This window comes from Argiope bruennichi, chromosome 2 (assembly GCF_947563725.1).
Source record: "Argiope bruennichi chromosome 2, qqArgBrue1.1, whole genome shotgun sequence".
In the NCBI taxonomy this organism is placed as follows: domain Eukaryota; kingdom Metazoa; phylum Arthropoda; class Arachnida; order Araneae; family Araneidae; genus Argiope; species Argiope bruennichi.
The window spans coordinates 59,097,423-59,113,493 of NC_079152.1; the positions used below are offsets into that span (position 1 = coordinate 59,097,423).

The 16,071-nt window shown below is 25.8% G+C and overlaps 2 protein-coding genes across 2 annotated transcripts; one reads left to right on the forward strand and one right to left on the reverse strand.

The window, feature by feature from the left end:
• Window positions 1-34: 34 nt before the first annotated feature.
• Window positions 35-7,399, forward strand: LOC129961945 (cyclin-dependent kinases regulatory subunit-like). Its single transcript, XM_056075590.1, has 3 exons — window positions 35-209; window positions 2,842-2,969; window positions 6,768-7,399. The coding sequence occupies exons 1-3, from the start codon at window positions 151-153 to the stop codon at window positions 6,848-6,850; spliced, it is 270 nt and encodes an 89-aa protein (XP_055931565.1). The 5' UTR covers window positions 35-150; the 3' UTR covers window positions 6,851-7,399.
• A 5,982-nt stretch (window positions 7,400-13,381) lies between these two features.
• Window positions 13,382-16,018, reverse strand: LOC129956731 (WD repeat-containing protein 70-like). Its single transcript, XM_056068670.1, has one exon. The coding sequence runs from the start codon at window positions 15,817-15,819 to the stop codon at window positions 13,870-13,872; it is 1,950 nt and encodes a 649-aa protein (XP_055924645.1). The 5' UTR covers window positions 15,820-16,018; the 3' UTR covers window positions 13,382-13,869.
• Between the last annotated feature and the right edge of the window lie 53 nt (window positions 16,019-16,071).

Below are 16,071 nucleotides of genomic sequence, written 5' to 3' on the forward strand. Positions count from 1 at the left end.
TTACATAAATTTATCACTGCAACCGACTGTTATTCCATTCGAGAGGGCGAATTTCGAATCGTTTTCCATTATTTTATTAAAATTCATACCGCATTTTCAAAACAGTTTTATGTGTTCTTAACTATATCTCAAAACTGTAATTTTTGCATAATGTCGTACAAAAATATATATTATTCAAACAAATATTATGATGATAAATTTGAATACAGGTAGGAAGAATAGTATTGTTCTGAATTCCATTTTTTTCCCCCTTTATGATGTGAAGATACTTTTTACGAAAAATCATTCGACACCTTACTCGTATTTATATATCATAGATATTTTGATGATATTATATTCGAAAAGTGAAATCATTTTAATTTCACCGTTATTGTTAGTTTTATTATTTTTTTTATTAAATTTAATATATCGTTAATTTTTAGAATGTTTCTACTGACCATTCGTCGACGATTTATAAGTTAGCATCATTTTAAATTAAAATAACTTCCAAGATTTTTGATAAAGCAAATTAGTATCGTCTAGTCTGTTTTATAATTTCATATTTTTGCGATTTCTATGATGCATTTATTTCCTGCCATCGTCCCTATTCTATTCTTTTATGTATAATGCCTAGTGATTGAATAGTTCAAACGCAAAAAATTTTAACAACTCAGGATTAATTTTTACTGTCCGATAGGTTGGAACTGTAAACTTTTAAAATATAGTTTAAATTTAGTGTTTTAAAAAATTGATTTTTTTTTTTTAAATTGAAGGTTAAATTTTTAAAAAATGCTTTCTTAGGTTCTCAAGATATCGAAGAAAAAAGGGCAATCTCATTTGTAAATTTTCTTAATGTCAGAATTTGATTATTATAGAATATTGTGTATATTTTAAATGTACCCTGTATTATTGAAATATTGCTTTTTATTGTCTTTAAATTACCTAAATTATGAACTCAGAAATAAGATTTTATAATGCTAAGCAATATATAATTAAGTATATTCAAATATTTTAGGAAAGAAAAAAACTGTTTAGAATATATAGTTAAAGATATTTTGTATGATATATTATATATTTTATTTCATGATGAGCATTGACCTTTTATTAAAATTAATAATTCACAGAAGAAAAAGTATGCCTACTAAAGAGCATGAAATCTTATTCTAATACTCAAGCACTAAGACTCAACTAAATATCCAACTAAGAAAATAAATCTTTCATTACATGGCAAGAAATTGTTAATAAAATGTAGAAGCAAACTAGTTATTTTTTTATGAATTTACCTCAATTTTATTTAACTGTTTTGTAAAAGTTATCAAATAAGGATATAAAGGAATAAATGTTTTTTTTTTTATATTTTTTCTGTGTAAGAGATTGTTTACTATGTTTAAAAATTTTTATAAAGTAGATGCATAGTATAGCTTAACTCTAAATGAACCAAACACTATTAATTTCCATTTTTTAACAAATGTTTAATTGCTGTTATACATAAAGATTAAGAAATATGAAGTTTTGCCTCATCTTGCATAACTGTTTGTTTACAACTTTACAGCCAATCTGATATTCTGCATAAGTAACTAAACTTTAAAAAATTACATTTTCTTCAATATTTAATTGAAATTTTTTAACATTATTCAATGTTAGTATAATATAAGGGATGAATTTAAATTTGTTAAAAATGATAAAGCAATTAACTGTCAATTTAATTATTTCTTGAGGGATGTAAAATATATTCTTTTTTTCCTTGTCTTTTATCATTATTATTTCATTGAAGTAGAAAATATTAGTGTATAAACCATTTAGAAAAATATATAAGTTTTCATTGCAAAGAAAACAAATATGCAATTTTTAAAATATCCCCCCCCCTTTCAATAGTTGTCCTCCCCACTGCCAATTTTTTAAAAATTTTATTCTGTCACAGGTTTCTGACATTAGATGCATATTATGAAAAGTAAAAGCAGTGGTTAAACAATTTATATTAAAAATTTACAATCTTATTAACTTATATCCTTATCTTATTTATAAGAATATAAAATAATTTGCTCAAAATAAAATTTTTAAAGCAAAGAAACTATAATTTATGTAATTATTCATCTGATTTTTTTTATTGTAATAAATATGAATTTATATATATATGAATTACTTAAAATCTTTCCTTCATATCTAGTTTTACTTGAGTGTAAAAATGAATATTTTAAAACAAAATTATTTCAAGTTTATTAGAGAACATGCATACTAATTGAATGCGATTGGTGAGCATAGTTAAATTTTAGTTATAAAAAGAACTTATTAGCATGTGATCTCTATGTATTTAGTGATTTATCACTAACATGTGGTGGTTTGCTAGAAACCATGAAATATTTGGATTTCCTTAGTGTGGAGCAATTGCTAGGGTGCAATTTATATATAAGTATTATTTTAGTGCATGTTGAATTAATCTAAAAGAAACCAAAATCTAAAATTATTCTAAAAATTGATTATTTAATGGAATGCTTTGTGAAATTCTAAAACGAGTGTTGAATTTAACATTATAATAAAAGTTAAATAATGTGTAAGCAAACAGAGCAACTCTATATGATTTTTTTTAATCTCTTAATGAAAAATGTGTTTTTTAAGAATTGAGATATGAGACTTTCATTTCTATTTAGTGCTTTTAATGAGTCTTACTTTTCTTAACTAGCTTTGTATTTTGTTGAAATATTAACGAAAGAAAAAAAATGTAAAAATTCATTAGTCTGATTCCCCCTTTCCTATTTAACATTAAAACTTTAAATGTTAAATTCGTTCATGAGCAAATATAGTTATCTAGACTAAATATTTTTATTTCATGTTCATCATCGTTAGTAATTTGTTCATTTTCAGGCATGTAATCATTCCTAAAGAAATGGTTAAACTGCTACCAAAATCTCGCTTAATGAGTGAAAATGAGTGGCGTAATATTGGAGTGCAACAAAGTCAAGGATGGGTTCATTATATGATTCATGAGCCTGGTAAGACTAATAATGTTCAGTGTTCATTATATATTTTAGAATACTTTACGAAATAATAGTCATTAAAAAGCTCTATATTTAATTCATTTTTCATTTGAATATATTGAGCCATTAATGAAATGAGAGGAAATGTATAAAATTAACAAATTCTTAAATCAAGTATAATATCTCTAAAGTTAAGTTAAAAATAGCTTCTTATATTTTTAAAATTAGAAAAGTTGATTCTATAACTAAATAATGAAATCAATGCAAATATTTACACTTGATTGTCCTACTTTCCAAGGAGTTCAAATGTTATCTGGATAATAACTTTTTAATAGATTTCTTTTTGGTTCTTGTTACTTTTGTCCTCAACTGTCATTTCATTATTGATCATTTTTTGGATTCAAAAAGTTAATTATAAAAATAATTTTTTTTAACAATTTTCTCTGTAAACTAAATGAAATTAGTAATTTCATTAGCAATTTAAAGCAATGAATTTCAATAACACTAAATTTGAAATTTTCCTGTATCTTTTTTTTTTTTCCCCTGAAAATTTCTGCATTCATGTGATATTTGCTTTCATTTTACACGAATCAACTATAATGTTGCTACTTTCTATGTATGTAGACATACTGCATGATAAGTAAGCCCTATAAATTCAAAACAACATCTCTTTTAGGAAGGAAAGTGATGTGTACATATAATAAATTGACTATGCTGACTTTTTAAAGATAGGTTATAATGTCCTTAGTGGCAAAATAAGAAACTTACAAAAATTAACTTAAAAAATCAAGGATATCAACCATAAATATAACCAACAGTTAGAAATATGTATGCTGTATCATTAAAAAAAAAAAAAATGCTGGGAAAAGTTTCATGAGTTTATCTGGAATTGGTGGAGATGTTTGTGGTTAATTTATGAGCTTTCCGTGACTTGAAAAAGGGTTCATCCTAAAGATGAAAAATGTATTTTCTGGTATTATCATTTGTTTTTCCGATTTAAGCAATGGCAGAGTGAAATTTAAGCAAGAAGAGTAAACAAAACTAATACACTCGAGGGGATGGGGGGTTGAGGATATATTCATCAATGTATGAGACATCTTGAATAAGGGCTTAAAAGGACTTTGCTGATCAACCTATATGTATAAGAAAAGTATGTGTTCCTTATATAAATCTCTCTCTCTCTCTCTCTCTCTCTCTATATATATATATATATATATATATATATATATATATATATATATATATATATATATTGGTCATTTTTAGATTCAAATTTGCAGAATGAAGTTGCTTGCTTTTTATTTTATTCGATAAATTTAAGTAATGAATTGCCCCAACTAAAAATTGATATTTTTATAATGTGAATGATGGTTTTCTCTCATTTTTTAACTTTATTAACTTTTCCACAATTATAATTTATGCTTCTTTTTTCTTAGATATTTTCACTAAGATAAATGAAAAAGTTTTGCACTGTATCTTTTTGCAGTTCTGACAGTTGAATGAAACTCATAATGGTGATATTTATGAATGATAGCTCGTATTTAACAATATTTTGGCTTGATTTGAAAAATACAATCCACCTTATTGGAATTCTGTAATAACTTATGCAATTCTGCATTAAATTAAACAGTTGTAAATTCTAATATTTAATTTGATGTTTAGCTTTATATCAAAAATAGGCAAAGAAAAGAGTAATTCATTTTGGCATTAATTTCATCTCGTATGATTGCCTTTTTATATTTCAAGCTATTTTCATTACTTCAGCAGATATGGATTCTCAAAATATTTTTCTATATGATCTTATGTTATTAATATTCTTCAGTGATTTCTTTTTTAAAAAATTAAGACAGTGGTAAATTTTTTATATCAAAATCTTTCATTTTTATGTAATAGTTAATGAAAAAACACAATCAAAAGAAGCATAATATAGGAAGCAAAAATATTAGAAAGTTTATTTTTTGATGACCAGAGCTTTTGAGCTTGATGATCAAGAAAATCTAAGGCCGAGAAAAAAAATACTTATATTGAAATGATCTTAAAAGTTACTTGATTATTAGTACAGCTACTGAAACTGAAAAAAAAGGAGGCTTTTTAGCAGTTTTTTATATTTGTGAAGAATAATGTAAAAATATGGGAATGCAAGTCCAAAAATTTTACTGTTTCACAAACTGCATCTTGCTTAAACCATATTAAAGAACCTTGCTTTTTCCACTCATTAAATCTATAGAGTATTGTTTTATCCAGTAAAACTAACACATGAACGTTGTTTGCACATTTCCTCTTATAATGCATATACTAGGTACATACTAAGAAACGTTGATTTCCCCCCCCCCCCCCCAAGATTTGAGTGTCAATCCTGCTAAGTGATTTGACTGAAATGAAATATAATCGGTATCTCAAGTAAACCAACTGATTGCCAGTGATTACTGTGCTAGTGAGGAGGAGAGACCTTCTTTCTCGTAAACATAATTTGTTGTGTAACTTCCCTGCGTGTGTGTGTGTGTGTGTGTATATATATATATATATATATATATATATATATATATATATATATATATATATATATATATATATAATATTGAAATGTCTTACCACATTAATATTCCTATAATAAAGACAATATTTTGTTTCCTAATTTTAATTAATTGGGTTTTGTATTTAGCACTATTTTTGCTACATTTTTATCCTTCTATGGATTTTTAAGTGCATACCAAAACACTTTAAATGATAGAACAAAAAAAAAAATCAGAGATGACAAAAGAAAACAAAAACCTGCCTGGCTTGAGCTTCAAGCAAATTCTGAAAAAAATTAATACATTGAAGAAAACAATGAAAGCTTTAAGAAGCTACAATGAAGGAAGAATGTAGTCTTGAATATCAAAAGGGAAGCTGATCAGACAATGAAAAACTTAAACACGACTCATTTATGTACGCTTCAGTGTTTTCAACAAAATGTTATTATTTTTTATATCAATTATTTTTAAGTAATATTTCAAGCACTTTTTCTATAAATCTATTTATCTTATTGTTGAATTAATTACTAATTTTGCTTCTCAGAGTTTGTCACAATTATTTTGTAATGTTCATTCTAATCCTTTCTTATGTCTGGAAACTGGAGACTACATAATATGCAAATTTAAGATGGAAAATAGTCTCAGACAATGATCTAGTGCCTTGGATGTTTATACAATGGAATATGAATGCTTAGTACATGTGAATCTAAAAGCATTGCGGCTAAAGGATCCGTGTATTGTTTAATTTGTGATGTGAAAAAATGGTCTAGAGAACCAATTGGCATGCATTACAGTAACAGAAAAGCACATTTGTCTTCAGTAAATGAACCACTTTTGAAAAGTCTGTTTATAGGCAAGATTTAAAAGGTTTATTTTATCATAATCGGGAATTCAAAGGAGATTTTCAAGAAAAGTTAATTGCAATATTTGTAGGAAAAAGGGGGGAAGGAAATTGAGGAACATATGAAAATATCTCAAGAGTAACTCTGAATAATCAGCTAATATTCAAATAAAATGATCAAGTTCCCTTAATAAATTTTCAGTCTGTGTGTTACCGTCTTTTAAATTAAAATATGTTAATTTGGGTATGTATTCCGTATTTTTTTTTATATTATTTGGTTCCTTCACCTTTCAAGGAAAAATATTTCAGCATTTGAGCATAAATATATATATATAAATTCAAAATGGCATTGAGTTAGTAAACACTAAAATATAACAACAATTTCTTTACATGTTGTATATTTTAAATGGGTAAAATCTTTATTTCTGCTTATTACTGTAGTTTTCTTTTTCTTTTCAGAGCCTCATATCTTGCTATTTAGACGACCTTTACTAGGTCCTGCTCCAAGCCAAGAAGAACAAGCAAAGAATGACATTGATTAATTGGTGGCATTCAGTTTTTAAGTACTTGTATATAGTGTACATTTTTTTTACAAACTGAGGAACCCAATTAAAACTGGCAAATTTTGGTAGTTCAAAACTTTTTTAAGATGGATCCAGAGTCAGATATACTACAAATAGTTTGTAATCTGTCAGTTTTATTATTTTTTTTTCAGTTATTTTTTGTCTAAGCAAACTACTTTGTTTCCTTAAATTATGAAAAGAAAGAAATATGGATAAAATCTCTTTGTTTCATATTTTTTAATAATATGTAATATCATTTGACAAAATATGAACTATGAATTATCTTGTACAATTTAAAGAATTATTTATTTGTCAAGGAAATTAAAATATATTACCGGAAACCACCTTTCAAGGGGATTCATGTCCATTATAGTTGTGTAAATGCACCTAATTGCAAAAATAATTTGTATTTGTGATGAAAAATGTTAAAAACAGTTTACAAGCTTTATTTTTGTATTTGGTGCATTGAAATATCTAAATTATCATTAGTATAATGTATGTATATCAAAATAAAATGTGTTGTTTAAAGATCATGGAAATTTTTTTTGAAACCTAGTGATTATTTAAAAAGAATCTGGTTACTTTAATACATCTTCGATATTTAAGACTATATATAATTATTCTAGATTGATGCTTCTGCGTTTCTTCGAAAAAGTAATTGTCACCCTATTAATAAACTCAAATCAAGGAAATCAAAACAAATTTCAAAATTTAGAATTTTACAACAAAAATCTTCTTTATTAATGGTAAACATTCTGATTATCTGAAAAATGACTGAACTACATCACATTTTGATGCTCTAAGGATCATTCCCCTTCAAAAATTCTTAAACATTCTCTTCCCCATGTCCTAATCCTGACTTCCCACTTTTTTTTTTTTTTTTTTTTTTTTCCTAATTGTGAGCAATTTCATTAAACTCTTTATTTGTCAAAAAAAATGGCTGCATGCTTCTGAATACTTTTTAATTACAATTTAATTAAGTTCAGTAGTTAGTATAATGCTTCTTAAAATATTAGGAAGTCCTATAAAAATTATAGTATCGAAATCTACGTTTTATGGATGTCAGTTCTTGTTTATACTAGTACGAGCATAAATGTAATTCAAGTTTATGAAAGAATTACTTCAAGTCGATAAATTCTTTTATTGTTAGAAGTCTGCTGTGGCAATTTAATAACCATTTGTAGTTATCACACTTTTTGAGAATTTGTGTCCAATTGATAAATACATTTGAATAATTGAAAATGACCAAAAGTTACTTTTACTTTAAAAAAAAAAAAGTCAAATTTGTATCTATTATAATAATGATGATTATGCTTTCAAAAATTATTTATCCTATCATCTATCATCACTTTATAACTAGCAGAAATTGATATTTTTAACATATGAAATGAGACTAAATATATTAAAATTATAATATTTAATAAATTATAATTAATAATCATTAATTCATTAAAGGAAAACATAATTTGAGAGAAATGAAAAGTATCAATCTAATCCATTTTCAGAATTTTCTACAAGACAGATAATAGGTACATAGTGAATTATAGACATCTACTAAAAATGAAATATGTGTATGGGTTGGAATTCTATAGGACAAACTATTAAACTCAAACAGTTAAAAGTTGATATAAATATGCTTTAGCTGGTGTATGAATGTGGATGATTAGTCTGATTAAATATTTTTTTATTTAAAAAAATATTGCATTAGAGTTATTACAAAATATTAAAATCTAAGAATGCTTTTTTACCTTGAAGCAATTTTTTTCCCTCTGATCATAATGAATTTTTAAAAATGATCTGCAATACTTTAATCTTTTCATCATATCTTAAAATTACATGTTTTCTTTGTTTTTTAATAAAAATTATCCTTGGTTTTCTATATGCCAACTTGAAGACAACTTTATTACTAAAAAGTTTTGTCATTAATTTTTATAATTCATAACACTACCTTCTTATGTTATAAAAATAACACCTTTCCTTTAGTTTTTTTTTTTTTTTTTAATGTTTCATTCATTCTTATTAACAATTTTGAAATGTTTTTCTATTAATTTCAAGATTAACTTTTTAGACATAACATTAAATCCATCTTTGACACCTATTATAAAATTATCTTTAGTATGTTATTCATTTATATTTTCTTAAATATATATTATGCAAGCAGTATTATGTATAACCAAAGTAAAAATATCCATTAAATATCACATTATTTATGAAATAATTCTCTCTAAAATGTTATATTCTAAACCTAACCTAAAATATTCATTCCAAATCATTTTTTTTTCATTTGATATAAAATATTCTGTTTAAGCATCAAAATTTAATTACATATTTCTGTATAATTCTATGTTCTCTTCCTATTGTATTTTTTTCCCATATATATATCTATACTTATAATAAAGCTGAATGTGTGTGTGTGTTGGCACTCTACAGACCAGACCATTCAACCTACAGCTAACAAATTTGGCACGTGTATACCGTTGAGGCCGGGAATGTGCACCTTAGGGTTATTTTTTTGAATTTTTAATTAGAATTTTATTTATTTAAAAATTAAGCGAAATTTTGACGTGTTTCTGCTATAACTTCCAAAAATATTATCGCACAAAAAAGATTTTTACATCAAGTTAAGGATCAAAAATTTATCTTTAAATTTTATCTCTAAAATTTAACCTTAAAGTTAAATTTCTATTTTTAATGAATTTTTAAATAAATATTTTAACTATATTTTTCAATAATTTTTTTTGTACAAAATAAAAATTAAGCTGCACGAGCATGTTTCGCATTCATGGGAAAAAATTAGCTTTTTTCAAAGTGTTGCCATCACATTGATTAAAGCTCCAACTAAAAATGAATTAAATCTTTTTGGAAATGAAATCTGCAAAAATATAATTTTTGGTACGTGTCTGTAGGAAATGAAACAAATATGAAATATTATTTTTTTAAAAATAAATTCAAGAAAAATTATTTTATGATCTTTTACACTCTCTATATTATTAATCCAATAAATCAGTTTTATTTTAAGGTAAGTTTTGTTTAATATGAACAGGATATCCATTCAAATCAGGGCCACACAACTAATTTGTAAACCTTTAGTAAGACACAGATCTGCTAAAATGGTCTAAATGGAAATTGATTATATTTTATGTAACTTGATTCAATAAATGCTCTAATAAATAACGAATTTTTAATTTTACATAAAGCTTCTGCTGTGGAAATCACGAATAACAAAATGTTCTTGAAACACTAATATTTTAAATAAAAAGAGTTAATTTCCAATCAACTAAATCAATCACTTAAACTGACTGATTTATAAAATTTGAATATCACCATTCAATAAAAAAAGGATAATTTTAGATTTTCCATCGATCGTTTCAAAGAAAATACGCCAATCAGCGCGCAGGTTTCTCAAGATTAATTGGCCCTAAGATTATGAAAATGTTGAGTTTTTCTGAATTTTTAACATTCAAAACTTCATAAATAAGTCTTAGTTGATAGTGGAAAATAGAAACATTCATTCATTTATTTAAAATTTAGTGTCCAGAATATTTATCAGAATCTGATATCTTACTGCATTAAATTTAGACTTCATAATTTTTTAAATATATTTATAGGCTGGAACAAAATATTTTTATTGATTTCATTTCAATCCTTTTGAAAGCAAAACTAAAAACTGAATTTGAGAAATTTTTGTTGAATTACTGTTTGAGATATTATATAAATTATGAAAAATATGTTGTAGTTCACATAAGACTTAAATACTGAGCGATTCTGTTTGCAATACTCATATTCAATAATAATAAATAAATAACAATAAAAATGATAAATAAAATAAAAAGCTTGGTTTCATTAAAAAATATCTTTATACTAACTGCAATTTCAGCATTTCCACTTTAAATTAAAGTTCAAGTTTTACCGGAAATGGCAATATATAGTAAATGGAACAAAACGATCTAAACAACGGTATAAGTTTGGTATGACTATCAAAATTTGAAGATTAAAAATATTTTGTTTGAGAATCTATTAAGAGACCAGTTACTTAAAATATTTAATTGAAAATTGTAGCGAGCGGTAATACTGGCAAACCGGCTGGTCGCCAAAGGTTGCTAGTATAACAATAAATTCTTCCGTTTAATAGAAATTAAATGATTTGCTGAAGTTGGTTGACATGACTAAATATTTAATTTGAGGGACAAATCAACTAGTGGCCAATGTTGATTACTGTAATAAATTTATATGTTTTTAAAAAACTGGTAAACTAATGCAGAAATAATTATCTAAGAATCATGCTCATAATTAATCAAGCAGGAATTGTATGCAAATGTACTGATTTTATGACAATGTAACTGGATAATTCTTATTTCAATTATGGATCAAAATCAAGTTTATTTTGTTTGATTGGTATTTCAGGTGATAAAACAACTAATATTAAGGGAGTAAAACAAAATATTTTTATAAAGACAGCTTGTAATAAATATAATTTAAGAAATTTGATAAAAAAGTTAATAGTATATCCATATTAAGATACTATAATTCTTGAGCAATATTTTAATCAAAATAGTGAAAAGGTTTAATAAAATATCACGTGAAAAGAATAATAATTACTTGCAAAAACTTCATGATTTTAGTATTCAATATAATTTCTTTCAATATTTTAATATAAAATTAAATGCTGTTAAGAATAAAAATTGAAGTCAAAAATATTTCAAGCATTTATCTTATTATTTTTAGTAGCACAAATTAACATATAAGCAAAACAAGGTGGGAGAAAACTCCTTTTGAAGTGTATTTGTTGAAGTCCTACAGCTCTTAATTAATATAAAAATAATCTAGAAATTTACAATTTAATATTACATTTCAACTTTTTATATATTTCAAATATAGTTTATTTTAAAAAAATCAACATATTAATATTATTTTTTTTTAAATTCTAAGCACTTTTCAATAGATGACCAATGTTTCTCTATCATTTGAGATAATTATAACTTGATTTTAAAAACATGATAATAAAACATCCATTTATTTACAGCAATACATAACAGGAATAAAAGACATACAAGAACATTACTGTTTGGTGATAAAGCTTGCTATTTAATTACGATATTTAACCCACACCTTAAACCAATGTTAATAATAAATATTATTGTTTAGTTGCCAAATTTATATACCTAATAAAAGCTCCAAAGTAAGACAATTTTAATTATATTTGATATAGTTTAACCTTTATTTACTGACAGTACTAAGTACAATTTAAATCTGGCTTGTATCTTTGTAGTATGACTTTTTTTTTTTTCTGATAGTATTAAAAAAAATATGCAGAATGTAACCCAGATTGCAAATAAATATAAAATAAAAGTAAAAATCAAAAATATTTAATTAGTAATTAAATTAAGATATTTTGATTAATCAAAAAAAAATCTTGAATTCCCTGGGATTATCCTGCAAGGAAACTTTAACTACTGGTTCAAAAATAAAGTTGAAAAATTGAGAGCAAAATAATTTAGTAAATAAAGGATTAAGAAAAATTTCAAATTATAAAATTTATGTTATGTTTTAAAAAGAAAAATGCACCCTCTCCCTCCAAAAAAAGTTGAGATTATAAATTTGAACTGAAAATCAATTTTACACACAACAAAATCAAAAGTTTTCATATACCTTTTTCCAGAATAATTTTTTCAAAGCAAACTACACTGTTATCTTTGAAAAAAATCGCATACAACTCAAGATAAAGCAAGACAGTAAATTTTGTTAATTTTATCTCAAGCTATTTTGTTTTTTAATTCACTAACAAATTGCATTTAAAGTACAATTTTTTTTTTTTTTTTTTGGAAAAAAAAAAACTCATGATTCAAAAGTAATCTTGTAATACAAATTTTAATATCAACAGCAAGCCAAAGTTAAAATGTAGCTATAAGAAATGCTACAATGTAAAAATTAAAAAAAACACTGACAATGTTATTTTTAAACTCTAATGTCAAATTATTTTTTACATTATAGATATTAGTTCAGAGAATTAAACAGATTTTTTTCAGTAGCAGTACATGGGGATATTTACTTAGTTATGAATGGTCACCAAGTTATAAACATAGAGATAGATACTTAAGTGTATTTGTTATAAACAGAATATCTTGTTTAATTTTTTGCAGTTTTAAGACACACCATAAAAAAATAATTTGAATACTAATAAAGTATTTAGATATCTTTTAAATGCAAGTTTTCAGCATGGTAAATTTAATTTCATTAAATAATCAAAAATATATTTTTTTAGGCTTAAATTTTTTTTTTTTTTTTTTTTTTTTTTTTAGGATTTAAATAGATGACTTTTCAATAGAAGGGGAGAGAAGAGAAAATTAATGTTCTCCCACGAAACAAAATTCTAGAAAGAATTATCAAATAATCTTGTATTATTTTATGCCAAATATAATCACATTCTTAAAGTATAATAAATGTTATTTAATACCTTTATGGAATAATGGAAAGAAATTAAACTAATTAAATAAATTATATATATATATCAAAAAAGTTATTTCAATCTGTTCAATTGTTAATTGTTTGATAATAATTTACTAAAATTTAGTATAATGCTATCAATGTAGAAATTTTATTTAATATCTAAAAAATAGTATTCCTCCAATCTTGGCACTTTATAAAGCTAATTCTGAAACTCAAAGTTACTGCAACTATAATTCTTTTTTGGTAAGTAAATAAAAAAAAAAGTATTCTGTTTACTTTTATCAAAGATATTAAATGAATGATTTTTTAATTTTTTTTTCATCTTATCTTTTCCTAGTTAAAAAAAAAACCTGTTATTAAAATATTTTCTTCAATATTATTGAAATCTCCTCTTAACACTTATACTCATAATTAACAACTTCTTATTTTATATAAAATTATATAACTATGTTTATCCAATACTTCTCCACAAAATATGTATAATATTTTTCACATAATTATGCATATGAAATTAAAAAATAATACTATACATTATGACACAATGAAAACAATTATATTTTTCTTTGCTTGTTTGGAGGTTCGTCTGATTTTTCTTCATTCAAAAACACAGGTTTAGGTTGTGTTTTAGAATATGCAGGAGTAACCCAATATGGATTTTCTTCAGCATCTTTTGCATATTTTAGAATAGCTTCTCGAGGATCTAATGTGTCATCTACTTTCTTTTTCAATCCCAGATTTCTGACAATAAAGGAGGACAAAGTATTTCCTGCCGATGCTATTCTCCCACCTTGACCTGGTCCAGTAACTGGAAGATCTGGTCTTTGTGATTTCAAAGGATCTTTACGATCTTTTTCCATTTGTTTTTTGGTACTTTTTGGCCTGTCAACTCTAAACATAGGAAGAGCATGAGGAGTAATGATTTGTTGTTCACATATCATTTCAGTGTGCTTAGCTTTATGCTTCGTTTTTACAACACATAATTTTGCACCTCGTTCACTCAATTCGGGACTGTAATAGACTTTCACAATACCACTTTTAGTACTAGCAATAATTTGGTTAAGTTTTGGATGCCAAATACTCCTAACAACATCTGAATCTCCAACTTCTAACTCATAAGCAGTCTGAAAAGTATTCCTATTAAGAAATATTAATTTGCCCTTAGTTTCATTTTTTCTAAGTGATACACCTGTAAAAATAAAGCTATCATCTGGACTGAAACTGCAATCAGTCATTGGATATCTGTTAAATAAAGAATAAGCTACATTCACAGGTTGTTTAAAATTCCTTAAGTCCCATAATTTTAAAGTATCATCCCCACCTCTTGATGCCACATAATGATTATCATATGAAAATGCTAATGATGATGTATCAGTACCTTTATCATGAGCATTACGCATCAACAGGCAAGTGTTTACAAAGTGTTTTCTATGATCCCACATTTGAATTGATCCATCTTGGCATGCAGCAGCTACTAGTTGCCCATCTCGACTATATCGACAAGATATTGGGATTGCTCGTAGTCCACCTTGCTGTCGAGGCTTGATGACATTTTTCTGTTGAACTTTCTCATCCATCAGCCAAATCCTTAGACTTCCATCATTGGAGCAAGTTAAAAATTCTTCTTTTATCCGAGGATGCCAACAACCGTCATTTAACATTGCACAATGTCCTTTAGTTTTAGCCATGTCAGAAATGTATTGGTCTCCTTTAGGACATTCTGAAAGTTCAAAACCATCTCTATCTAATATTTTTGCTTGGGAGTTGCCAGAAACAATGAGTATTGCATCACCAGTTATACTGTACTCAATGTTTTTTATCTGATGTGATTCACAGGGTCTAAGGCAACGAAATGATTGCAAAGAAACATCCATGCCAGCAAAATCCCAGAATTTTACATCAAAATCATATCCACCACTAATAAGGCGAGCTCCATTAGGATCAAGACTGATAGCTGATACAGTTTTATCACCATGCTCAAGAATTACTTCATGACTTGCTGGTATAGACTTATATCTATCATTCATCAATGTGGATGGTTCATCTTCACTTTCTGAATCTTTATCATCATCCACTTTTGATTTTGTGTCATCGTTTGAATTAATAATATTTTCAGGAATCGGTGGACCTATTTCTTCTTCACTGTCACTTGATTCTTCGCTTGAGGAATCCGATGCACTTGAATTTGACTCAATTGTCTTGGTATTTTGCTCAACTTCTGCTGAATCAGATGCCAAAACTTTGTCTTTATTAGAATCATATTTTTCTTTCGCTGCTCTCCGAGTCTGTTCAAAAAGCGCATCAAAATCGAACGTTCGTGCTTTTTTTCCAAAACTCGCAAATCCCATTAAAGATGCAATATCTTTGTCAGGGCCAGGATCATCAGGAATTTCATTTAATGACGGTTCGTTTTCAGAATCGTCATTAGTAGTGTCAGCTTTATTCCGATACCTCCGATTTCTTATTTGGCGCAATTTATTCATTTCCTCAATATCGTCTTCCATCTTTGATCACAATTTTTAAATGAATATTCTGTTTTTGTTTGACTTTGTGTAAATTACGTCACTTCAGTCGATCCAGTCGATCGACCACAGCGAATGCAATGAGACAATTCTACAAGCGAAAACGTCAGGATTTACCTTTGCTCCAAGACCTTCAATGATTTAAATAGGCATAATAGTTGAAAATCCGATATTTAGCGTTCAAAAATAAAATTTAATCTATGAGTCTAAAATTTTTTTATAGGCTCATTAAAA